Genomic DNA, 26975 nt, shown 5'->3' on the forward strand with positions numbered 1-26975 from the left:
GTGGGTACGACGGTGACAACTTCTCTGACCTATTCCGCGCCAGCGACTATGTCCTTGGGGTCGCAGCCCCGGGACGGCCGCGTGGGTTGGATATATGACCTCTCGAAAGGGGAGCTCATGAGGACGATGGACCAGTATGGTTTGGTGACCTCTGGGACTTCTGCAGAATTACGGCAGAGATTCTCGTCGTTTTGGAAGCAGCGGAATGCCCGTCGGTACAGCGATGACAGGCTGTGTACGGCTGGGGCTGCTGCACCGACATATGTACCGCCGGCTATTACAACTATGGGGCTTCCTGACCCCACGAGAACCGTACCTCAGGTACTGGGTAATACGAAATCGGACCAAACAGAGACATTCGGGCTTAGCAGGGAGTTAGAGGCGATTAAAGAGATCCTTGGGTTGTCTTCGGAGACCGATACCCGGACTCTTAGAGAACATCTGGCATCGGTGGTGCGACAGGCGAGAGGCTCGCCGAGTAATGAGGTCGGCTATGGGTTCGAAAGACCCGCCAACCCTATGTCCCCTGTTGTGGCTGCTCCCATGCCTACCTTTGGGTTACCAAGTAGACCCGAGGGATGGCAGCGACCTAGTGATCATTCGGAGAGGCCAGTCCGTCCTTCTAGAGTGGAGGTGCCACGTGGATCGGATATGCTCTCGAATGAGGCCAGCAGGGTGGAGCCGAAGAATTGCTCCAAGATATGCGACACGGTCCGGAAGTGGGGTTTGAAGTTTGATGGCCGTAGAGACCCTGTATCATTCCTGGAGCGTCTTGAAGAGCTGATGGGGTCCTATTCCATATCATCAGAGGACCTGCTCAGAGCGCTACCGGAGCTGCTGCAAGGTTCAGCACTTCTTTGGTACAGGAACTGCAAGGAGCTCCTGTATTCCTTCGAAGCTTTCCGGCATCAGTTTGAAATCCAGTTTTTCCCACCAGGATATTGGAGGAACTTGGATGAGGAGATCCGGAAAAGGACACAGGGTGAAGGCGAACACTTCCGAGATTATGTCGTGGCCATAAGTACTTTGCTTAGGCGTAGCGGTACGTTGTCGGAGCATGGTAGATTGGACTTGATCTACAATAATGTGCGTCCAGAGTACAAGCTGATGGTACGCCGGCGTGACTTCAGCAACCTGGCCGAGATGGTGGAGTTGGCCGAAGATTATGAGGCTTATATGCGCGAGAAGGCAGCCTTCTGACCTCCTCCTTCTCCGAACGTAGCGCTGGTTTTGGAAACCGCCTACACACCCAGAAAGAAGGCGGAGAAGCGCTCCGAAACGGCCGCAGTCGAAAAGCGGAGTTTTGAGAGACCATCTCCGGAAGCCGAGTTGCTTGGGCGGGTAGCTTTGAATCGGGTCCGTGATCAACGGCCCGCGGCATCGGCTAGAGCGTCTGAGGGTCCAAAGGGGACGGCAAAATGTTTTAGGTGCCAGGAGATTGGTCACTTTGCCCGAGAATGTGGTAAACCAAGGACCGTCTCCTGTTATGGGTGTGGCAAACCTGGTTTGACGGCGAGTCAGTGTGGATGTCGTGCGGGAAACAGCAGGCCAGCTCTGACATCAGGAGGTCAACTGAGCGAGGCCACCCGAAACGAACGACCTCAGAAGAGTGGTCCGAGTGGCTCGGAAAACTGAACAGCTTGGTTGGTGGAGTAGAGGAGGACCAGCTGATTTCGGAGTCAAGGCCCTTTGTGGAAGTTGTGCTGATGGGCAGCGTTTTTAAGGCATTATTGGACACTGGCTCCGTAGTTAGCTTGGTTGGGCGAGGAGTCGCCAACCATCTTCAGCACCGGGGTGTGGAGCCGTGTAAGCAAATCGCCTCTCTGAGGATGGCAGATGGGTCAACGGCCGAATATTCGTTTCGGCTAGCAGGAGAAGCTGCGGGAAGACGGTGGATGGGAGATGCCTTGTACGTCCCCACTCTGACCACAGACATGATTCTGGGTATGGATGTCATCCGAGACCTTGGATTGGTGACATGTGGGACAGAGGTAGTAAGAATAGGCGTGGGTGATGACTGTTCTGGCCAAGGTGGCCGCATTGAGAGTGTCAAAATTGGTGACGAAGACCCCGAAGGCCCTTGCAATGGAAATCCCCGTCTGGTTCCTGATGCTAAATCATTCAGCACCTTGTTGGCTGGTAGTGGCAAGAAGAAGACTTTTAATTTGTTTTAAGTTTGAGACCTGTGGTGTAGGATTCACCATTGGGTAAGGTGTTGGAGTATTTTGTTTTGGCCGGAGTTTGAATATTTTTTTTTCTTTTTGGCCATTTTCTTTTTTTTCATCCCGATGTAAGTGGGGGATGTAACGAGTTATTTTTCCTAGGGGGGTAAATATTTGCTATTTGGGCCGCGCGTCTGTTGAGGTAAGCAAGTGGCGGCGGCGAACCTGGCTAGCGCCCTTTGACCCGGCTTATCAGTTCGGATAAGCTTGGGTATCCTGGGACTACTGGATAGCCGAGAAGGACATTCGAGTCGTGGATCCCGAAGAGTGAGCAGTTAGCGTGTGTCTAGTGAGACGTCAAGTGATTTGGGTGACATCGGAGTGTGGTGATACCGGTGAACAGTGTTGGTGTTAAGTTGGGTGTTAAGACCCACTGCTGGTGAGTGGACGACGTTCTTTTGATTTTGGTTAAAAGCTGATATTATTAGTTTGAATATATTAATATCTGATTTTATTGCGAGAGTTAGAGTTGTAACCGTGCTGGTCAAAGCCTGACGGTAGTTAGGATTTATATTAGTCAGGAATAATATTGAAGTGTATTCCTGACGGTTCTGGGCAGGTGCTAGAGCGCAAATAATATAATTTATTGACTGTAGTAGTTATTATTTTGCGTTGTACCAAGAGTTAGTTATATTACTAATAACTCTGAGGCCCGACAAACCTAGGCTGCACGATTTAGCGTGCGTAGTTGGAAGCACGTGGCCAGTAGGCTAGTAGCTAATATTATTAGCCTATTAACAGAAGCCCAGCTAAGTAACATAAAGTTGGTAGTAGCAGTAGCAGTAGTAGGGTTGTTATTGTTTATTCATTTGATTATTTTAATTTAACCTGAACAGCTTGTTTGGTAATCCAACACGTTATCTTGGTAGCTTGGATAGCGGAGTACCGGCTATCAGATAAGATAATATATTTATCTAGTGTTTGGAACGTATTTAATATTTATTTATCTGCTACTAAGTAGCTCAATATTTTAATAGTGCAATTGCCATTTAGTTTTGCTTGTTTGGCTTGGTATTTATTGAGACCAGCTACTAGTGGTGTAGTCACTCTACCTATAGTGCACTTGTATTGTTATCTGGTATTATTATTGAGTGAACTGTTTGATTCTTAGCTTGGGCATTAGAGTTGTACATTGGATTATAGTGGCCTAGTAGACCCCGCCTGGTGATAACTCGCGTTGTGGTTTTTATTGGCAAGTCGTCGTGTAACTCACCGTGTTTTAGGCACTCTGGGCTTAACTATTGGATAGTTAGGACGAAGCCCGAGTTGCGTAGTCAGCAACGACCCCCTAGGAGTGTGGAGAATCGGCGTAGGCCTGGTAGTGATTATTGCACGTTTGTTTTGGTGACTTGTTTTTGACTTGTTCACAGTGCCCGTGTATGAGCCAGTCCTATACCGGTTAGACCCGGCTTTTGGCCTAGTGGTTTCCCTGACCTTATCGCAGACCCTGGAACAATACCCAGCCATTGTAGGCTGAGCTATCCCCGGCAAACGGTTGCGACTGCACTTTTAATATTATTTTTCCAGTGCATTGTAGGCAGCGTCGCAAGTTGAATGTTAATAAACCATGTGTTATGTATCCAAATACCTAGGCCTACTATTAGCTAAATTAATACCTCTAAATTATCACATGTGTTTACATACAGTAGAAGGGCAAAAGGTTCCACCTATTGTAAATTTCCATATTTCACATTCTCATCAAACACTGTCATTTATTTAATAAGCTAAACTTATAATCACTGGAAGTTATTTATACAGTTTAAATTATTTTACAAAATTATTCTTCTCTTTCACTTTCAAAAATATAATTAAAATACTTAATATAATACCAACCAATCATAAAAGTAACAGTGAATAGTGACATCAAGAAACCAGTGAACTAATTGTTGAAACAGATGTATGAAATTGAACATAAAGAATCAAGATTTTTTTTTTCAATTGAAATAAGTAATTAAGAAGCAAGACAGGAAGATGATTTAAAAATTTTAATTGGTGATTTAACTTTACAGTATTTAAAATATCAAGATTTTTCTCAATTATTTAATACATATCATTTCTACCTCAAGAAATATATTTGTGGAGAAGACTACTATAAACTTTTGGGTGAGATCAAACTGAACTTGTACTTTGCTAAATACTCACATTCCAAAATTTCTATTGACTTTTGCCGTTTTGAACTTTAACCTAAATTATCATTTTACTAAATTCAAAATTTGAACTTTCTTCTTTTCAAAAGTGTAAATTGAACTGTACATAACTTGTGATGAACATTAGGCTTATGCCTATCCAACATCATATAAGCCTACTTTAAGCCGGCACATTCCTAGAACCCTGAGATTAAGAGTTTCATCTAAATATATAACCCTACTTATTTGTACAATTTAACTAATAAAAGGTTTATATGTATTCATCATTGTAAACCTTGGACATTTATTTATTATTTATTTACCAAATAAAGATTAAAGAACTTTACATTGTGTGTGTGAATTCACTTGTGCTAAGATTTCGAGAATAGGCTACTACAACTAATCTTCAAGAATAACTGGTAATATTGTGTTGAATAAAATTTAAAATAAAGACATTATCACCAAATGAATTTTAATTTCATTGTTCCGTCCGGTGCCACTAGGAACGTGATTTGTAAACATTTTGTTTCTTTTTATTTCAGTTACTTAAACATCGTTTGACCAAATTAAACCATCCTATTAATTTTAAATAACACTTCCCCTCGTCATAAGATATCAAACAAAACGGTAAAGCAGAAATCATAACTAGCGCCCAGTGTCACCAACATCAACTAGACATGAAAAACGAGCTTCACATTTGAGAATGGGATAAGAAGTCTACTTGTTTTTGTTGGTCTATGACAGTATTCAGGACTGTTTCATTCGTCATCGTGATCCATTTTGTTTTGTTTTGATTCATATTCCGTGGAGTTTTAACTTGTACCTTTCTTTGACAATATGTATAATGAATATAGTACGATGTAATTTAATGTACAACGGTATAAGCTAAATAGTATCATTGCAGATATTAAACGAAATTAAAAATTTTACTGCTATGGACTATACTCAAGGTTATGTATTTATCCTCTATGTGACTTCTGCCTACTGTCCCCTTCAGTCTGTCATTTGCTAAAAAAAAAAACTTTGAATATTGGATAAAAGTTAATGTGATCAGCTGACAAAAACAAACTACGACTCCGACTCTGATTAGTCTTCGTGATAACAGATATGTACGGATTGCACCATTGTTGCGTTTTTAAAAGTTCCAAAGACACATTCGTTATTTGAAATTAATTAAGTCTACACTTATCAGTTAATCAGTTATCAGCTTATTGTTTGTGAAATGAATGACATTGACGATCCTCCATCGCCTCAACCAGGTACTTCTGCTGCAAGTGAGGACGATCCTAGAGCGTCTACTTCTAGGCATATAACTGAACCGTCTAAAGGTAAGGCGTCCATTTGGAAATATTACTCAAAAGTTGACAAAGTTAATTCGAAATGTTTAAGCTGTAACAAAGTGATAAAATGTCTATATGGCTCTACTAGTGGTATGCGGAAACATTTGGAAAGAGCTCATCGTTCAACCTTCGTGAAATTCTCTAGTGAGGAAAAGGACTTACAGAAAAAGAAAAGTGAATCATTCACTCTTGTAAATAAGGAGATACCTTCACCTAAAGTGGCTAAAATTGACACCTTTTTCAAATCAAAAGAAAAATATGGTCCACAGCATCCAAAAAAATATAATGCTAAGAAATGCTGTAACAAAGTGGGTCGCCGAGGGACTTCATCCCTTTACAATCACCGAAGAGCCTGGTCTAAGGGAAATAATAAGTATTGCTGATCCTAAATTAACTATTCCGTCTTCAACCACAGTCTCGAGAACACTGATGCCTCAGATGTACTCAGAAACCAAAAATAAATTAATGGCATTAATTTCTGAGGAAAACTTAACATCAATATCAGTGACAACAGGTATGTGGACATCGCAATCCACCTTGTCCTTTTTAGCTGTCACAGCCCATTTCATGGACCAAGGTCTGCAAATGAAAAGTTTTTGTTTGGCTTGTGTTCCTGTTCCCGAGAACCACACTGGGGAAAATATTGCTCAATATTTGAACGAAACTTTAACAGAGTGGGGCTTAGGTAACGTTCAAAACAAATACTGCGTTACTGACAATGCGCGGAACATGAAAACAGCCATTGAAAATACTGGCATGGAGCATTTGTTGTGTTTTGCCCACACATTGAATTTGGTCGTTAAAGATGTCAAGAAAAACCTTAGTGGTTTTGAGGCTCTTATCAAGAAATGTAGAGCCATTGTGGGCCATTTTAAACACAGCTCCACAGCAAAGGCTGCGCTACATATGAAGCAGGATCAGCTAGGACAAGCGAAGCTAGAGCTGATCCAAGACGTGGAAACTCGCTGGAATAGCGAGTATTTGATGATGGAGAGACTTTTAAAAGTCAGAGAGCCTCTGTGTTTGGTTCTCTCAAGACCAGAGTGCCGGGTTGACAACCTTTCCTCGAATGATTGGGGCATGGTAGAGGCATACGTGGAAATCTTAAAACCATTGTATGATACAACTTGTGAAGTATCCTCAGATAAGAAACCCACACGAAGCATGGTCATTCCTCTGATCAATGGCTTGAAAAGCGGTTTGCAAGGGACCATTGACAAAAAAAGTAGTGGAATTATGTTAGCAAAAGCTTTATTACAGGCAATGTCAGCCAGATTCCCAATGTTTGATCAAGTGCTACCGGATCAGCTATGCATGTTAATGGACCCAAGATTTAAGGATTCGGTTTTAGATCCCTGTGTTAAAAATGCGGCCAGGGAAACCATCAAAATGGAACTTAGAACACATGATGCCACACAAATTCCCTCCGGACAATCAACAAAGAATGATGATTTATCATCAAGAAATCTATCAAGTGTTTGGGCAGCCTTCTTAAATGTTGCAAAGCAAGCAGAGAACACTAGTCAAAGTCTTCACCAGGATCAAGCGCAAGGTAATTTTATTTCATTAGCATTGCTAACGAGAAAAGTAACAGTGAATAGTGACATCAAGAAACCAGTGAACTAATTGTTGAAACAGATGTATGAAATTGAACATAAAGAATCAAGATTTTTTTTTTCAATTGAAATAAGTAATTAAGAAGCAAGACAGGAAGATGATTTAAAAATTTTAATTGGTGATTTAACTTTACAGTATTTAAAATATCAAGATTTTTCTCAATTATTTAATACATATCATTTCTACCTCAAGAAATATATTTGTGGAGAAGACTACTATAAACTTTTGGGTGAGATCAAACTGAACTTGTACTTTGCTAAATACTCACATTCCAAAATTTCTATTGACTTTTGCCGTTTTGAACTTTAACCTAAATTATCATTTTACTAAATTCAAAATTTGAACTTTCTTCTTTTCAAAAGTGTAAATTGAACTGTACATAACTTGTGATGAACATTAGGCTTATGCCTATCCAACATCATATAAGCCTACTTTAAGCCGGCACATTCCTAGAACCCTGAGATTAAGAGTTTCATCTAAATATATAACCCTACTTATTTGTACAATTTAACTAATAAAAGGTTTATATGTATTCATCATTGTAAACCTTGGACATTTATTTATTATTTATTTACCAAATAAAGATTAAAGAACTTTACATTGTGTGTGTGAATTCACTTGTGCTAAGATTTCGAGAATAGGCTACTACAACTAATCTTCAAGAATAACTGGTAATATTGTGTTGAATAAAATTTAAAATAAAGACATTATCACCAAATGAATTTTAATTTCATTGTTCCGTCCGGTGCCACTAGGAACGTGATTTGTAAACATTTTGTTTCTTTTTATTTCAGTTACTTAAACATCGTTTGACCAAATTAAACCATCCTATTAATTTTAAATAACACTTCCCCTCGTCATAAGATATCAAACAAAACGGTAAAGCAGAAATCATAACTAGCGCCCAGTGTCACCAACATCAACTAGACATGAAAAACGAGCTTCACATTTGAGAATGGGATAAGAAGTCTACTTGTTTTTGTTGGTCTATGACAGTATTCAGGACTGTTTCATTCGTCATCGTGATCCATTTTGTTTTGTTTTGATTCATATTCCGTGGAGTTTTAACTTGTACCTTTCTTTGACAATATGTATAATGAATATAGTACGATGTAATTTAATGTACAACGGTATAAGCTAAATAGTATCATTGCAGATATTAAACGAAATTAAAAATTTTACTGCTATGGACTATACTCAAGGTTATGTATTTATCCTCTATGTGACTTCTGCCTACTGTCCCCTTCAGTCTGTCATTTGCTAAAAAAAAAAACTTTGAATATTGGATAAAAGTTAATGTGATCAGCTGACAAAAACAAACTACGACTCCGACTCTGATTAGTCTTCGTGATAACAGATATGTACGGATTGCACCATTGTTGCGTTTTTAAAAGTTCCAAAGACACATTCGTTATTTGAAATTAATTAAGTCTACACTTATCAGTTAATCAGTTATCAGCTTATTGTTTGTGAAATGAATGACATTGACGATCCTCCATCGCCTCAACCAGGTACTTCTGCTGCAAGTGAGGACGATCCTAGAGCGTCTACTTCTAGGCATATAACTGAACCGTCTAAAGGTAAGGCGTCCATTTGGAAATATTACTCAAAAGTTGACAAAGTTAATTCGAAATGTTTAAGCTGTAACAAAGTGATAAAATGTCTATATGGCTCTACTAGTGGTATGCGGAAACATTTGGAAAGAGCTCATCGTTCAACCTTCGTGAAATTCTCTAGTGAGGAAAAGGACTTACAGAAAAAGAAAAGTGAATCATTCACTCTTGTAAATAAGGAGATACCTTCACCTAAAGTGGCTAAAATTGACACCTTTTTCAAATCAAAAGAAAAATATGGTCCACAGCATCCAAAAAAATATAATGCTAAGAAATGCTGTAACAAAGTGGGTCGCCGAGGGACTTCATCCCTTTACAATCACCGAAGAGCCTGGTCTAAGGGAAATAATAAGTATTGCTGATCCTAAATTAACTATTCCGTCTTCAACCACAGTCTCGAGAACACTGATGCCTCAGATGTACTCAGAAACCAAAAATAAATTAATGGCATTAATTTCTGAGGAAAACTTAACATCAATATCAGTGACAACAGGTATGTGGACATCGCAATCCACCTTGTCCTTTTTAGCTGTCACAGCCCATTTCATGGACCAAGGTCTGCAAATGAAAAGTTTTTGTTTGGCTTGTGTTCCTGTTCCCGAGAACCACACTGGGGAAAATATTGCTCAATATTTGAACGAAACTTTAACAGAGTGGGGCTTAGGTAACGTTCAAAACAAATACTGCGTTACTGACAATGCGCGGAACATGAAAACAGCCATTGAAAATACTGGCATGGAGCATTTGTTGTGTTTTGCCCACACATTGAATTTGGTCGTTAAAGATGTCAAGAAAAACCTTAGTGGTTTTGAGGCTCTTATCAAGAAATGTAGAGCCATTGTGGGCCATTTTAAACACAGCTCCACAGCAAAGGCTGCGCTACATATGAAGCAGGATCAGCTAGGACAAGCGAAGCTAGAGCTGATCCAAGACGTGGAAACTCGCTGGAATAGCGAGTATTTGATGATGGAGAGACTTTTAAAAGTCAGAGAGCCTCTGTGTTTGGTTCTCTCAAGACCAGAGTGCCGGGTTGACAACCTTTCCTCGAATGATTGGGGCATGGTAGAGGCATACGTGGAAATCTTAAAACCATTGTATGATACAACTTGTGAAGTATCCTCAGATAAGAAACCCACACGAAGCATGGTCATTCCTCTGATCAATGGCTTGAAAAGCGGTTTGCAAGGGACCATTGACAAAAAAAGTAGTGGAATTATGTTAGCAAAAGCTTTATTACAGGCAATGTCAGCCAGATTCCCAATGTTTGATCAAGTGCTACCGGATCAGCTATGCATGTTAATGGACCCAAGATTTAAGGATTCGGTTTTAGATCCCTGTGTTAAAAATGCGGCCAGGGAAACCATCAAAATGGAACTTAGAACACATGATGCCACACAAATTCCCTCCGGACAATCAACAAAGAATGATGATTTATCATCAAGAAATCTATCAAGTGTTTGGGCAGCCTTCTTAAATGTTGCAAAGCAAGCAGAGAACACTAGTCAAAGTCTTCACCAGGATCAAGCGCAAGGTAATTTTATTTCATTAGCATTGCTAACGAGAACTTATAATTTTCATTGTGTACCTTAGGAGGCTAGCTGTAGCCTTGAAAATTAATAATATACTGTACATGCTAACTCACAAAAAATTAAATTATTAAACTTTAGGCATAGAGTTTTCATAACTTTGTAACTTACCTTGGGTTATATCTTGATTGATTCATCGGGTACTTGCATTTTCTAACTAAACTAACTTAACTAAAGAAATCTAGCTTATTAAACTAAAAAATAACATTTTATTTTGCTTTGATGTAGTAAAATAAATATTTTAGGGCCTATTGAAATTAAAATTAAAATACAAAAACTTCAATTTGTACTTAGCGTATACTAGCATTGTTTAGGCCTACAAACAATTTCCTTATTTTAGTTTGCCAGTATGTTTGTTTAATGTTTATAAAACAAATTTTTCTGAAAATTAATCTACATTATTTTTTTTTAGGTTGTATTCAACTTGAAACATATTTCTCTGAGCCTTGCATACCAATCTTGAAAGATCCATTTAAATGGTGGGCAGACAACTCAGTGAGGTTCTCAAAACTAATCCCGATTGTTAAAAAATACCTGCCAATACCTGCAACTGAAGTTTCATCGGAAAGAGTGTTTTCTTCTGCCGGTAATATAATTACCAGTCGCCGTCGAAGGCTCCTTCCTGCTAACGCCGAAAAACTCATATTTCTCCATGAGAATTTGAAATATGTGTAAAATGACTTTTCCCTTCGTAAGACTGTATATTTTTTCAGAATTTGCCCCCCCCCCCCCCCCCATCCAATGGTCTCACAGACAATTATGATCTCATATTGAGACTGAAATAGGTTAAAATATTCTGCCTACAGTTTAATTTAAAAAATGGTATGAATATATAAAGTATAAAGTACAATACAATTATAGGCCCAACCCTGATTAGTGATTTGATAAGGCCTAGTGGAATAGTGATATATTCAAAATCAAATCATCGAACCGTATATATCTGTGTACCCTATACTATGGTTGTGATCCAGACTGATTTTATAGTTGTAATCTATCATTAGACTGATTATATGGTTGTGATCTACTGTATTGTTAGACTGATTTTTTATTGCATTTTAGACCTATATATTTTGTTGAAGTGTTAATTTTTTATTTGCATAGCTGTTAATTCTATTTGTGATATATCATTTATCATAAGATTTTTCCTGCTTAACTTATTTTGTTTGATCATTTTACAGATGCTTCTCCTCATTTAGAATGGTAGACTATCGGTTACATGTTTAGGCCTAGATGGATTAAGGATTTTTTGAGTGAGATGAGTAATACTAATAACACCCACATCAAAGCTTAACAAATGTTAAAATATTTAAAATTTTGTATTGTTTGTATTTAAATTTGGTAACCTTGTTTTACTTGTTTCGTCTTTCAAAAGATCTACAGCTGATTTGTGATACCCGTTCAAGATCAGCAAGCAATTTTATATTTTTATTTGCTATGGTTATTATGGGTACTGTATCGTTAGATTTAATCTATATTCTTTATTCTATGTTTTATATTTTTGTTGCAACTATTATTCTCTATTTGTTTACTTATTAATTAAATAATATTGTGTAATATTTATTTCCACAACTTATTTTTTGTTTTAGTCTTAATTTTTTGAGGATTTAATCTTTTGTGGTTTCAGTTACAATAATGATGTTATATTATGCCAAATTCTATGTTTGTGGTACCAGTATGTGAGTTTTTTAATATGAGTAGAGTGTATAATTAATTATTTATTCACATCAAGGGCTAATAGTCCGGTGGCTTAGGGCTTTAGTTTACGAATACCGTTACCTGGTGGATAAAAGCACCAAATTTGGCATGAAGGTACCTTAGGGTATACTAATACATTTTAGCCTAGGAGCCCTTTTGAAATTTTAAATATTTCCACACACGGCACCAAAATCCAAAATGGCCGACAAATACGACAAAAACTACCTTTAAAACAATCCATTCTCCTGTTAACTCTAAAATGTAACTTAAATCCAACCAAGACTCTACAATACAAATCGGAGACATACTAAATAATTATGAAAGAAATCTTATGTGTGTCTGTGTGTGAGTGGGTGGGGGTATGTGTGTGAGTATTTATGTAACGAAACCTCTGTACTGGACATTGCGCAAAAATGGTCAAACCAATTTACTGCAAATTTGGTGTGGACTTTGTTAGTATCATATGTCAACATTTAGATCTGTTTCCTTTTATTTATCTATTTTTTTTAATTTTATTTTGTTTATTTTTACAATTTTCATCTATTTTTTTTTTTTTTTTTTAGATCTACAGGGTTAGGCAAATGTATGAAACCCCCCAGTTAACTTTTTAACGCGTTGCAGTAGGAAAACCAAACTCGGCATATATTTACAAAATAAAAAATTTCGCTTTTTCATCAAAGTTACAACTTTGCCTTAGCCCCCAAAATTGGGTATTTTGGGGGCAGCCCCAAATTTTAAAACTTAAAAACCTATCATGTGACCGCTCATTTTAAAGGGTTTATCAAGATAAATTGAAAGGTGAAAACTAGAGGTCAATATCGCACCCCTAGTCAAAATGGCAGCCATTTTAGTTATTTAAGATGAGTAAGCAAAAGATAAAGTCTTGACAATCCCAGTTAACTTTATAACTTGTGGCAGGGGGAAAACCAAACTCGGCACATGTTTACAAAATAAAAAAAATCACTTTTTCATTACAGTTAGAACTTGTACCCGGCTCCCAAAATGGGGTATTTTCAAATTTTTAAAAGTAAACACCTATCATGTGACCCTCATTTTAAAGGGTTTCTCAAGACAAATTAAATGGCGCAAACTAGAAGTCAATATCGCCCCCCTAATACTACTTACTTACTTTCCGTGCCCGGAAATCAGACTTCGCATTTCCAAAAATTAGCTACCGATATGGCTTTGTCATTCGTATGTAAAAGATCATCTAATGTGCAAGACTGGTCTAGGCATGGACAGATCAGCAGACGGCCAGGGTCCTGGACAGCACCACACGCGCACAAGATGTTTTCTTCGTCTGGTAAGAGACCCCATTTCTGCATGTTTGTCTTGCATTTTGGTAACTCGACCCTAATTCGATTTAGGGTCTTCCACACCGTGTAATGAAGGCCTCCACCAGGAGCCAGTTCCTCCCTGGCTGGTAAGGAAGGGTTAGTCAACGTGGCCTCCCACCTTGCTACCCGATTGATTGAGAGTGATCCATCCAGGACTCGTGTCCGTGATAAAAAGCTCTTTCTGGAAGGAAGCCATCGCTCTGCAGGTTGGTGGCCGTGTAATGGGTCTGTCTCTTGCTTAGTCCTTTCTGCGTCGGCAGCGATATCACGTCGGATTGATGGAGGGGCGATCCCTATGATAGGATAGAGTTTGTGTACTGGGGTTGGTTTCAAAGACCCAGTTACAATCCGAGCCATGTCATTGACTGCAATGTCAACCTTTTTTGCATGTGACGATGCATTGGTGCAGCGTACTCCGCAGCCGACACACTGAGTGCTAAAGCTGAGGTTCTGAGGACAAAATGGGTTAGCACCCCAGCATCTGCTGGTGAGCTTCCTGATGATATTATTCCTAGCTGAGACTTTACCTCTTGTCGCAATACAATGCACCTTAAATGTCAGTGTGCAGTCCAGTATGACACCAAGATATTCCCCCCTAATCAATATGGCAGTCATTTTGAAATATACCTTATTAACTTTGTAACAGGTTATAGCTGGAACACTAAACTCTACATACCTTTATAAATAAAGATAATTCACCTTTTGGCCAGTATTAAAATATTAAATTATTAAAGTTAACTGGGATTGTCAAGACTTTATCTTTTGCTTACTCATCTTAAATAACTAAAATGGCTGCCATTTTGACTAGGGGTGTGATATTGACCTCTAGTTTTCACCTTTCAATTTATCTTGATAAACCCTTTAAAATGAGCGGTCACATGATAGGTTTTTAAGTTTTAAAATTTGGGGCTGCCCCCAAAATACCCAATTTTGGGGGCTAAGGCAAAGTTGTAACTTTGATGAAAAAGTGAAATTTTTTATTTTGTAAATATATGCCGAGTTTGGTTTTCCTACTGCAACGCGTTAAAAAGTTAACTGGGGGTTTCATACATTTGCCTAACCCTGTAGATCTAAAAAAAAAAAATAGATGAAAATTGTAAAAATAAACAAAATAAAATTTAAAAAATAGTTAAATAAAAGGAAACAGATCTAAATGTTGACATATGATACTAACAAAGTCCACACCAAATTTGCAGTAAATTGGTTTGACCATTTTTGCGCAATGTCCAGTACAGGTTTCGTTACATAAATACTCACACACATACCCCCACCCACTCACACACAGACACACATAAAATTTCTTTCATATAATTTAGTATGTCTCCGGTTTGTATTGTAGAGTCTTGGTTGGATTTAAGTTATATTTTAGAGTTAACAGGAGAATGGATTGTTTTAAAGGTAGTTTTTGTCGTATTTGTCGGCCATTTTGGATTTTGGTGCCGTGTGTGGAAATATTAAAAATATCAAAAGGGCTCCTAGGCTAAAATTTATTAGTATACCCTAAGGTACCTTCATACCAAATTTGATGCTTTTATCCGCCATGTAACGGTAATTACACTAAGCCACCGGACTATAACAAATGTTAAATTATTTAAAATAAAGTGTGTGTTTTTATTTTTTTTAAAGTAGATTTATATTTATAATTAGATGATTTCAAAAGAGGATGTTTTTAGTTTATTTGTTTTTTGTGATATTTTCAAATAGATTACTCTTTAACTCCACACAACCATACATTTTTGTACAGTTTAGATTAATATGTTTCTTTTATTTTTTACTACTGGTACCTGGTTTGTGATGATGTGATAATGATAATTTTGTTGCTGTGTTCATTCATATTTAATATTTATAAATTTTTATTTCAAGATATTAATTTTGTATTAAGTATTTTTTTTATTTTTAATGATATGTTTGTCATGTTATATCGTCTCTACTTTAATAAACGTGTTTGTTTTTTATGCATTCTTGTCCTAATTTCAAAATCACTTTATGATGTATATGATTTATCTTAAGTATAGAAGTTAAATATGTATAGCTTTAATCTCACAAATCTTGGCCACTCACCATCTTAACTTGGTAGGTAGGTGGCTTTATCGTTAAGTGGCTTTCGAAAACAATCCTGAGAAAAAATCCGTTCTAATAATGGTAACCGCATACCATACCGATTTTGTATCGAAAACCGAGGTACAAAAGAATGTACCGTACCCAACCGTACCGACCTTAAATTTTCTGTACCGCAGACCCCTTGTAAAAAATGAAGCTCATGAAATGGTTGATATCACCCCACTTTTCAGGATTCTCTACGGAGAAAATTTGTTTGATAAGGGGGATGTCTCAAATCAAAGAAATAAAATGATCCAGCTTAAATGACTTAACACAGGTTATCAGTAATGTAACAGTTTTCTTTAATTCTCGATGCTGGAAAAACTTTGTTGCAACATGTTAACTCGAATTGAAGCAGATCGTTTAGCATTCATTAGAAGTTATCAGTTAAAACTGAGAGCATAAATAATGTAGGTGAGCCTTGACAACGGAAATATAGATATTTAAAATTAGTTTCTAACAAGTGTTTAAACAGCTCTAAGATGTAACTAGAATTACTCGAATTTGAGCATACATTTTCCTCGGCGTTATGTTTAATACTATGCGGCTCATTGAGCCGCACGGGTTCTCTAGTAAATCTTTAACACATGTTTTGAAATCAATACAAAGAAGATCTTCATTTAATCTTGAATCGTTTCTTTAATCTTGAAAACAATTTATTTCAACTTTGACATAAGTAAAAAGTCTTTATTATTACGGGTAACGTTATCCCTTTATATAGTTGGTTTTATATAGTGTACATTACATTGCAGAATTGACAGAATGAGTAATCCAAATGTAGCCTAATATTGCTTACTTGCTTAATGATAAATCACGATCAGCTGTATTGAAGTAAACAAAAATCAGCAGTAAATGCATTCTAATGCTATTCTTATGGAGAACATTTTACGTTATATCTAATTTTGTGTTGAGATTTGGGAATATCACTATTTTTCCCGCCGTCACGGGATCTAGACCTTTAATTTGACCCCTCTCCCATCATTCTACGACTTCCCAGTCGCCCACAATTTTGACGCAAAGAATCGGCTTACGTAATTAATATATAGATAGATTCTACTATACCTTTGGCCATATAAGCTATTTTAAAATCTTAACCGATTCAAAAATAAACAGTATAAACAATCTGACACATACTTTCTCCAATTAGCTTGTCAAGCGTTGAGAGTTAACTAACTATGATATTTAATAGGTATCACAAAAGTTTCATTAGCTTTTGAACCATAATTTTTACAAGAATTGGGGTTGCACTAGTTTGTTTAGAATTATAAGGACCACAACAGACAAATTTAATTAAAATCGGTTTTTTCCAAAAATCCTTTTAGCGAATTTCCCTATAGTTCCCCTAGTTCCCTATAGATCTTTGTAGCTATTACCGTAAGTCTTATGGTAAGACCTAGGCCCGGGACTGATTTACTTTTTAATTTTGATGCCCTTAGAGGAAAAAAACACCATTCGTTCAAATTTTCATATATATATATACATAGACTAGCATATACTGGAACATAATAAACTCATGACACATTACAAATAAATTGTGCAAAATGAATAATTTTGTTTAGCCAAATATATTAACAAACCTGTAAATCTTCAAGTTCCAAATCATCTTTTTTACGATTGTACTCTTTCATTAACTGTGCCAGCTGTTCTTTCTTTTTTCTCTTAAGTTCTTTCAGTTTTGACTTTTCTTCACTTTTTCTCTGCTTTAAGTCAGATTCAGACAAAACAGAACTGAAAATATAAAATTAATCAATTCATTTTGTCATTCATTGTTATTCTACAATTTATTCAAACAAATGTTCAAACCAGAACAACTCACAAATGAACCATACACAATACTTCAGATTCAAATAACAAAGCACTTCTTTACTCAGTGCTTTAAAACTCTTTTTGGAATGCATCAAACAAAGTAAAACAAGAAGTAAATTATTTAAAATTTTCTCAAAACTTAGTATGCTAAATAAACACAATACAGTCGAACCTCGTTTGTAAGAATCTCAATAAAACAAATTCCTCGATAAGACAAATTTTTTTTAATCCCCTTGAAACTTTCATAAAGGTCAATGCTAAAAAAGGCCAAGTCACACCGAGCTCGCTCCCGCGGCGGGAGCGAATTTTGAAAAATCGCTCACCGTGTTATCAAATGTGCCAAGTCACACCGCACTACCGCGCGCCCGCGGGCGTGCGGTAGTGTCCGCCACGTCCGCCTGCTGAGCGATTTTTTGAGACTACCGCGGCGGGAGTTTTGTCTAGCGCATGCGCAAAGGGGCATTTCGAATGCCCAAGCTATTTAAAGTTTAAAAGTAATACAGTTTATTACAGTTTTAAATTAAATTTAACATGTTTCTTTTGTTTGATGATGTAGTCTATGTTCTTTTGTATTTATTATCTTCGTAATTATGTTTATCACCAGAAAAAAATCATTTTTGTTTACCATGCAAAAATAATGTTTACGGTGAAAATTTAATGTTTCCCATAAACATTTTTATATTGCCTGACGTAAACAATATTTTTTATTGTTTCATCAACTTTTTCGATTTGCAACAACCAAAACTTTACAATCAATGTAAACTTGAACTTTCAATAGAAGGCTTAGCAAAAAAATGCATTAGTTTTGAAATGGTCATATGTTTTTATTTAAAAAGTAAATAGTCTTTGTAGTGTAGCGAAAAATAACGTTCAAAAGCTGAAAGTGGATAATTTATCCACAACCATATTTAAAATACTTCGAACACAAGGTATAAATGAAATTTAAAAATAGTTATTCACTTTTTAAAGTAGCCCTACACTAACAAATTAATAAACATTCAATTGCTTCTTAAACACTTTACTTAAAACCTGCAAATTTACATGGCATACTAAACAGGTAAGATGAGTTTCTTATGTAAAACAAATTGTAATGAGCTCATCTCCAAAACTCCCGCCGCGGACGCGAACTTTTGGTGTGACATGGCTCGAGAAAAAACATCCGCGCGCGGTACTCCCGCGGCGGGAGCGACGGATGTCGGTGTGACATGGCCTAAACACCTCTATACAACGTAGTAATTAAGTTAAAAACCTCGATAAGACGAATTTGTTTGTAACATGGGCTAGGACTGATTAAACTCTATATAACGAATATTCTTAGCACAAAACCTCTACAAGACGAACGTGACCTCTATAAGATGAATTTCTCATAATCTTGACCTCCATAGTACGTAGTTTTCAAAACAAACAGAAGCTTGTCTCAACATGAAACCCCCACCTATCCCTCCTCCTTCCTCAGTCATTGTTTGGAGAAACCTTGGAGTGAGGAGAAACCTCTATAAGAAGAATAATAGCAGCATTAAACCTCCACAAAACGACCCTCTTTATTAAGAATACCTCCATAGTACGAATTTTTTCCGTACCCCTTGAAATTCGTCTTATAGAGGTTCAACTGTAATAATCAATTATGTAACAAATGTGGGCATCTTAAAATATAGGATGCCCCCTTATATTTAAATAACAAAGAAAAATAACTAAAATATCTGTTCAGTAAGTTTGCAACCTATCATAAATTAAAAGAGAAATACAATTTTATAAATCAAACTTTTAATTTGGCATGGTAATTTCCTTGCATTTATTTAACGATGAAGATAACTAATAAAAATCAATTAAATATCTATTTAGCTCTTGGGTGTATTAATAGCATTGAAAACATATTTTACTATCATGAATTCAAATTAGACAAATCTATCACTGATAGATTAATCATTGAAGAAGAGTCTCTGTGTGTGTGTGTGTGTGTGTACGCGGTAAACACAAAAACTACAACTGAACCAACTAGACTTAAATTTTGCACAACTAAAGCTCCAGCTTCGAGGATCTGTATAGAACTATTCTCGCTTCAAAAATGACTGAGGACTCTGCCCCATGGGGTTTCAAAGTTTTGAGGTGAAAGTTTTAAATTGATTGGTCTCCATTGCAACAAAGATCAAACTTACAATGTTTAAATGTAAACAAGTAGAACTGTGAAATCCACTTGATTTAACAATTTCACACAGCTGATTTAAACCAATTAAATACTGTAAATATATTGAACTAGCTGTACCCGCGGGCTTTGCCCCGTTTAACTTCATAAGTGAGCTCGTTCGCATGGCTCAATCACGTCCTGGTTGAAGTTCGTTCGCTACGCTCGCTCACCTTTTGGTTGCAAATTAGCCGTTGTCATAAATGTAAAAGAATTAATAGTGCTGCATCCTGTTGGTATTCATTGTAACTTTAATTTACCCAAAAGGAAGATGCCTGCCAAGTTTCAGGTTCCTAGGTCTTATGTTTTCTGAGATTTCGTGATGAGTGAGTGAAAAAGTCAGTGGTATTTGAGCTTTATATATATGGATAAGGAATAAGCAATTAATAAAAGAAGTAGTTCTTTTGTATTAGGAAGTAAGTAAGATTCTATAGCCTTTGCCGAGTCAACTAGGAACTTATCATGAGTTTTGATCATAGCTGATCAGAATTGATTTCTTAATATATATTTTTGTGAAAACAAAAATAAAATTACAACATGTGATTTGATTAGGCTTTAAAATCTATCATTGATTATGGATACTGTAAGCACAAGGCTACAATTTGCATCCCATTGTTATATATGAACTGAAGCCTTTTATGACCTGTGTTTCATGTGGGGTTTAATTTGAGTGCTTTTAATGTTGACAAAATATGTTCCTCTTATAACTCTTCTTACCACTGCATGGAAATGATCACATTGCCATACCTGTAAACAGTACGCAAAATTGCTCATTTCTACTTTATTCATTCTCGCTCGCTAAATCAGCTGATTTACTGTTTGAGTTGGAATAAAAAAAAACACCCCTGTAGCAAATGACATAATCTAAAAAAAGCAAACATAAATTAAATGACATTTTATGTACAACTAAAAAGTTAATTTGTGTGTTATGATAAAAGTTAATAATGATGGTAGGAAATAGTTATTTGTGTAACTAGTGGGCAAAGGCCTTTTACACTCGTGTTACACATTATATTTTTCCTACAGTCACTATAAAGCATATAAATAATTAGTCTTTCAAACACTATACAACACGTTTTTAGATTCAGCTGGCAACACAAATAGTGCCCTAGAGAAAGTAGTACCCGCGGTTTGTATCACTCTGCAATTTTTTTAAAAGAAAAGTCCAGAAATTTCAGAAATACCGAAACTATAAACACGAAATGGCAGGTTAAATCGTAGTTATAATAGTCAATCAGCTGCTCATAGTATTATTATCTTTAACCCTTTGGGTCCCAAGGGCCGATTACATCGGCTCTGCCAATAGGTTTTAAAATGCCCACAGGCCGATCTGATCGGCTTTGTAATTAGCCGTGAAAAGACCCGAGGGCCGATGAGATCGGCCTAGCAACAAGACACGAAAAAACCCAAGGGCCGATGTCATCGGCTTTTAGTATTTGTTATGCAATTATGTTAATTTTCGTAATAAATGTCTATATAATACATCAAAGGACAGATAAAGACATTGTCTGTGGAAATATTTTCAGAAAACATAAATATAATATTTTATATAGTGCTACCAAGAGCCGAAAGTCGACGAAATTTACGTGGCATCACGCTTCGCTTGACAGTTTCCCGCCGACTGTACCGTTGTTGTTTAAACGTCATAATATAAAATACAATAATTTAGTAAACAAATAACTAAGTAAAAATATAAATAAATAAATAAATATTCTCATTTAGTGATTACACAACAACTTTCACCTTCAGAGCTGTTATATAATGAATGTGTAAAACTAGCCTATTCTTCCCGCGTTAGTGTTTTAGCGCCGATTTGCTTCTTTTGGCGCATTTTCCACCGACTTCACTGTTGTTGTTTGCACGTGATTATATAAAACACATCAATTTAGTAAACAAATAACTATAAGTAAAAATAAAAATAAAGAAATAAATATTGTTATTTAGTTATTACACAACAACTTTCATCTTCGGAGCTGTTATATAATGATTCTGTAAAAACTTCCCGCGTTAGTGTTTTAGCGCGAATTTGCTTCGTTTGGCGCATTTTTCTTTAGTTTCGCCCGGTCTTTCTGTGAGTGAACATCGATTTGTGACTATCGCGAATGTTTAGCTGTTTGGTGAAACTTGTGCGTGGGAAAATCCTTTGAAAAATGAGTGACGGAAACCGTAAAAGGTGCCGGTCGCCCGCCAGTGAAGGTACACTAATCAATAATGTTATAGAAAGTGGTTGTAATTTTGTTGACGAAGACAATAGTAGTGACTCATTTGATGAAATACCATCTTCCGAAACGAGTGACGACTATGTGGATGACACTGACGAGGACCCAGACTACAATCCAAATAGAAGTAAGGAAAATAATCGTTTTAGTTTTTTGGCAAATAGGCCTAGTCGAACTGACTATGTAAGTGAATCAAGCTCTGGTTCTGATGATGATGATAATGATCAGTCTAGGCGTAGATGTAACTTATTTGGGCAAAGAGACCCTCCTAATGATGCATCTGAGGAAATAGTAGATGACCCTGAACCAATCAATTTGCCAGGCACAGCACATGACCTTGAACCGTTCAATTTGCCAGGCACAACACATGACCTTGAACCAATCGATTTGCCAGGCACATCGGCTCAAATTCCTAGAGGAAGGGAAGGAATATCTAGAGGAAGGGGAGAAATGTCTAGAGGAAGGAGAGGAATACCTAGAGGAAGGGGTAGGGGAGGAACTAGAGTTAGGGGTAGGGGAAGGAGAGATCAACCATCCAGTCCAGATAGTAGCGAATGGGAGGAGGTGGGAGAGGACGAAGATCAAGAACGGCAACACGACTTCACATACTCTGAATTGCCTGGGCCCAAACATTGTCCTCCCCGGAATTCTAAGCCTATTGATTATTTTCACCTTTTTTTTACGATGAACCTAATTACCACTTTGGCAAATGAAACCAACAGATATGCCCAGAACTTTTTTAACAATAATGACGTAGCTAGAAATAACATGAAAGATTGGTGTAACGTCACCGTACACGAAATGAAAGCGTTTATCGCTGTAATTTTGAACATGGGGATTTTGAAAAAACCATCTATACGAAGCTACTGGTACACAACTCCATCACAAAAAACTGATTGGTTTGGCAAAATGTTCAGCAGGAATAGGTTCCAGTCAATATTAAAATTCTTCCACATTGTTGATTCCAGGACTTTGCCACGACAAAACTCTCCCAATTATGACCCATGCGGTCGATTCCAGCCTCTTATAGATCACTGCAACCGGCTTTTTCAATTCTTCTACATACCGTTCAGAAACTTTCTGTTGACGAGTCCCTGGTTGGAACGAAAAAAAGAATAGCTCTGACTCAATACCTGCCAAAGAAAAAGCATCACAGATGGGGTATTAAGCTCAGGCCCGTTTTTGACCATGTCAGCGCCCTAGGCACAACTAAAATAGTAGCGCCCCTTTGCAATATATAACAGGGTGACCACCAACCTGGAAATCTGGAAATTAAGCGTGAATTTTTTTGAACCGGGAATTATGTGTGAGTTTTGTATTTCTACCTGGAATTGTAAATTTACCGCGATGGCGTATGACAACAGTGACGTTTCCGTGACCACGGGAGAAGATAAAATGTCTCCACAAGGCCGTGAGGGATGATCAGAACTTTGCCGCGATCGCATGAGACGATGATAATGTCTAAACGACCGCGGGATATGATCATGATTTTACGGCGATTGCGCGAGACGATTATAATGTTTAAACGACCGCGGAATATGATCATGATTTTACCGCGATCGCGCAATACTATAATGAGATCTAGAGCCGTGAAGGATGATACAATGAATACAATGAATTTATTTGGCCAATCAACAACAACATTGTTACAGGCTATGTCAATGTACAAGCATGAAGTACAAGCATAAAATAAAATAAATATCAAGACTTAAAAATCAACCAAGCAAAATCGATCAAAACCAACGGTCGTTTAATGATCAGAATATTGCCGCGATCGCATGAGACGATGATAATGTCTAAACGACCACGGGATATGATCATGATTTTACCGTGATTGCACGAGACGATTATAATGTTTAAACGACTGCGGAATATGATCATGATTTTACCGCGATTGCGCGAGACGATTATAATGTTTAAACAACCGCGGAATATGATCATGATTTTACCGTGATCGCGCAATACGACAATAAGATCTACAGAGCCACGAGGGATGATCATAATATTGCCGCAATCACAGAAGACGAAGATAATGTCCACACAACCGTGGAAAACAGTCAGAAATTTCTCACGATCGCGGAAGACGATTATGATCTCCACATGACTGCGGGATATTATTAACATTTTGCCGTAATCGCAGGAGACAGTTACGATGTCTTCACGACCGCTCGGAGATGATTACGATGCCTAGGACCGCGGGTGTTAATAATGATGTCTACTCTACACGGCTGCGAGGGATGATCAGAATTTTACCGCAATCGCGTAAGACGACGATAATGTCCACTCAACCACGGAAAAGATCAGAATTTTGCCTCATTCGCGAAAGACGATGATTATCTCCAAACAACCGCGGGAGATTATTGCCATGCCGCAATGGCGGGGGAGGATGACAATGCCTCACGGCCGCGGGAGGCGATAATGTCTTCAGGGCTGTGAGGGATTATCAGAATTTTATCGTGATCACGCAAGAAGATGATAATGTCCAAACGCCCCCGGGAAAAGATTACAATTTTACCTCATTCGCGGTAGACGGTGATAATCTCATCCCGACCGCGGGATGTGTTCATTGCCGCGATCAAGGAAGACGATAATTATGTCCACACGTCCGCTGGAAATAGTCAGAATTTTGCCGCGGTCACGGGAGACGGACAATGATGATGTATACACAACCGCAGGAAATAATTAACATCTTGCCGCAATTGTGGGAGACTGTTAAGATGTCTACACGGCCGCAAGGGATTATCATTTTACCGCGATCGCATGCAAAAATGGCCACAATTATTTTTTTTACCTTCCCAATTTTTTTGCGCCCCCCCCAAAAAGCCAATTGCCTCGCGCCCTAGGCACGTGCCTACCTTGCCTATTCGGTAAATCGGCCCTGATTAAGCTGTGGGTCCTTTGTGATGCCACCACAAATTATTGCTTAAAGTTCTTTTGTTACAAGGGCGCCAAGTACGAAGATAATAGAGAGGAAATTGAACAACTAGGCCAGGGTTTCTCCGTTGTAAAGAGATTGTTACAGATGAGCAACCTTTTGAATAAAGGGTACCACCTTTATTTGGATAATTTCTTTACGTCAAAAAAGCTAGTGAGATATTTGTACAACAACAAAACTTGGTTGACAGGGACGGATTGATAGAAGAGGAGTACCGAAACAATTGCTCGGGAAATATCCTGTAGGGAAAAAGGTTTACGTAAGAAAAGGCCCAGTTCTATGGATGGCATATCGTGAAAAAAGCACAAACAGAACCCAATTCATTTTAGTTTCGTCAAATGCCAAAGCTGCCAACGTTCGCTATGTTATTAGAAGGGGGGGGAAGGTTGTCATAAAATCTAAGCCCCATGTCGTTTACGAATACAATCACGGAATGGGAGGCATCGATGGCACCGATCAGATGCTGTATACATACCTGGACATTTAAACACATTCGTTGGACATTCGTCTGGACATTCGTTGCATGAAACATTTAAAAAAAGTCATTTTCAACATTTTTGGTAGGATGATTCTAAATGCCTACGTGCTTTATAAGCTTAATACAGACAAACCTGTCTCCCGATTGCAGTTCCAAATAGACATCATAGAAGAATTGGCGTTACTATGGTTCACAGAGAAAAATCCTGGAGTTGATGCCCGAGGATGTGGTGACGGTCCTGGTCCTTCTCCCAATAGTAGAAAGTTTGACCTCGAAAAGCTGGAGGGAACCAAAGAAAAAAAACTGTTGCGTTTGCAGTGGTAAAAACGACCCACAAGGAAAAAGGAGACGGTCCAAAACCATTTGTGTGAATTGCAAGCTTGGTTGCCATTTGGACTGTCTGCCCAACCACAAGTGTAAAGTGTAATTTGGGTGGGGGGGGGGCACTTGTAAATATGTAAATAATTTTTCTAACATTATTTGATGAAATGGACAAGAGGATATTTGTGTTAGGTATTAGTGTTTATAGAGAAAGTTAGTGAAAGAAGACATGTTTCAGACTTATTTTTCATCTGCTCGTGAAAACCTGGTGAGTGACCCTTTTTCTATAAGTGCATGATATTGGAAAAACCTGCATAGAAACTTTATTTTTTAACTTTTTGTGGTCAAATTTGCATTATGTTATCTTTACAATGTAGTAAACTGAAATATGAATTTTTTTTTAAAGAAGCACGCATATTTTATTGGTACTTTTTTAGAAAAAATATAAAAAATAATTGTGAAAAAAAATTTTTTTTGCAAAAAAATATAAAAAAAAATTTAAAAAATAAATTACACTATTACAGTTTACACAGTCGCAATGTACATACAAATGCCTTCAAATTCAAAATTTAAAAAAAATGTATTTCTAACTGCAATAATAAGGGAGTTATACATTTTTCTTCAAAACATGTGTAAAACAGGTGTTATTGGCTTGGGATTCTTGAGTAACAGCTGGCATCAAATGGCTGGGCCACCCCAGCTAACGCAAGCCAAAGTGCACGGGACTACTCAAACTAAATCTAGGTTAAATTATTGGGATCCAAAGGGTTAACTGTTGCCAACCTATTTCCAAGCGTACACAGATTACGTGCATAATAGAACCACGCTGTTTTTGTTGTTTCGTTGGAATCCTGATGTGCGGCAAAGTATAAACCGTACGACAAAGTATAAACCGTACGGCTAAGTATAAATATGCAGTAATTAGCAGCTTTCTGTACTATAAACAGTACAAGGAAGCCAACTTTGTCGGGTGACTGTAGGAAAAATTCTGTGTATATTACGAGCACAAACAGTTGTTGCTGCTCTTAAAATGTAAGGCCTCATCTACAGTTCTCGAGTATGTACTTTGCGCTCTTAATTCACAAATATTTATTTATACTTTTGTGTTTAATTTTGTGGTTATGTTGTGCTAAACAGCTGCTTAAATGAAACCAAAGGTAATCTTACTAATATTATATGTGAAAGTTTGTGTGTTTGTTTGTTTGAAGTTCAATCACGCATTAACTATTGGTTGGATTGGGCTAAAATTTTGTATGGTGATAGCTCACATTCCCAATTAACATATAGACATATTCTTATCTCAAAAACCCTTTCGAGCTCCACCCCCATGTTAACCTTATCTATATTATATACAAAATTTTAGGATTTTTGTGTGCAGCAAATCGACCCCTAAATATT

At 37.4% G+C, this 26975-nt stretch overlaps 1 protein-coding gene across 1 annotated transcript in view; it reads right to left on the reverse strand.

Annotated features, from left to right (window-relative positions):
* The window catches only part of LOC128983124 (bromodomain adjacent to zinc finger domain protein 1A), a 218572-nt gene that overhangs the window by 170534 nt on the left and 21063 nt on the right, over positions 1-26975 (reverse strand). Inside the window, exon 7 of the mRNA XM_054402292.1 lies at positions 17214-17364. Coding sequence (XP_054258267.1) covers positions 17214-17364 — 151 coding nt within the window. The remainder of the gene's footprint in view (positions 1-17213; positions 17365-26975) is intronic.

This window comes from Macrosteles quadrilineatus, unplaced genomic scaffold, assembly GCF_028750875.1.
Source record: "Macrosteles quadrilineatus isolate MER2022 unplaced genomic scaffold, UCM_ALF_1.0 Scaffold_1__1_contigs__length_201487025, whole genome shotgun sequence".
Classification (NCBI taxonomy): domain Eukaryota; kingdom Metazoa; phylum Arthropoda; class Insecta; order Hemiptera; family Cicadellidae; genus Macrosteles; species Macrosteles quadrilineatus.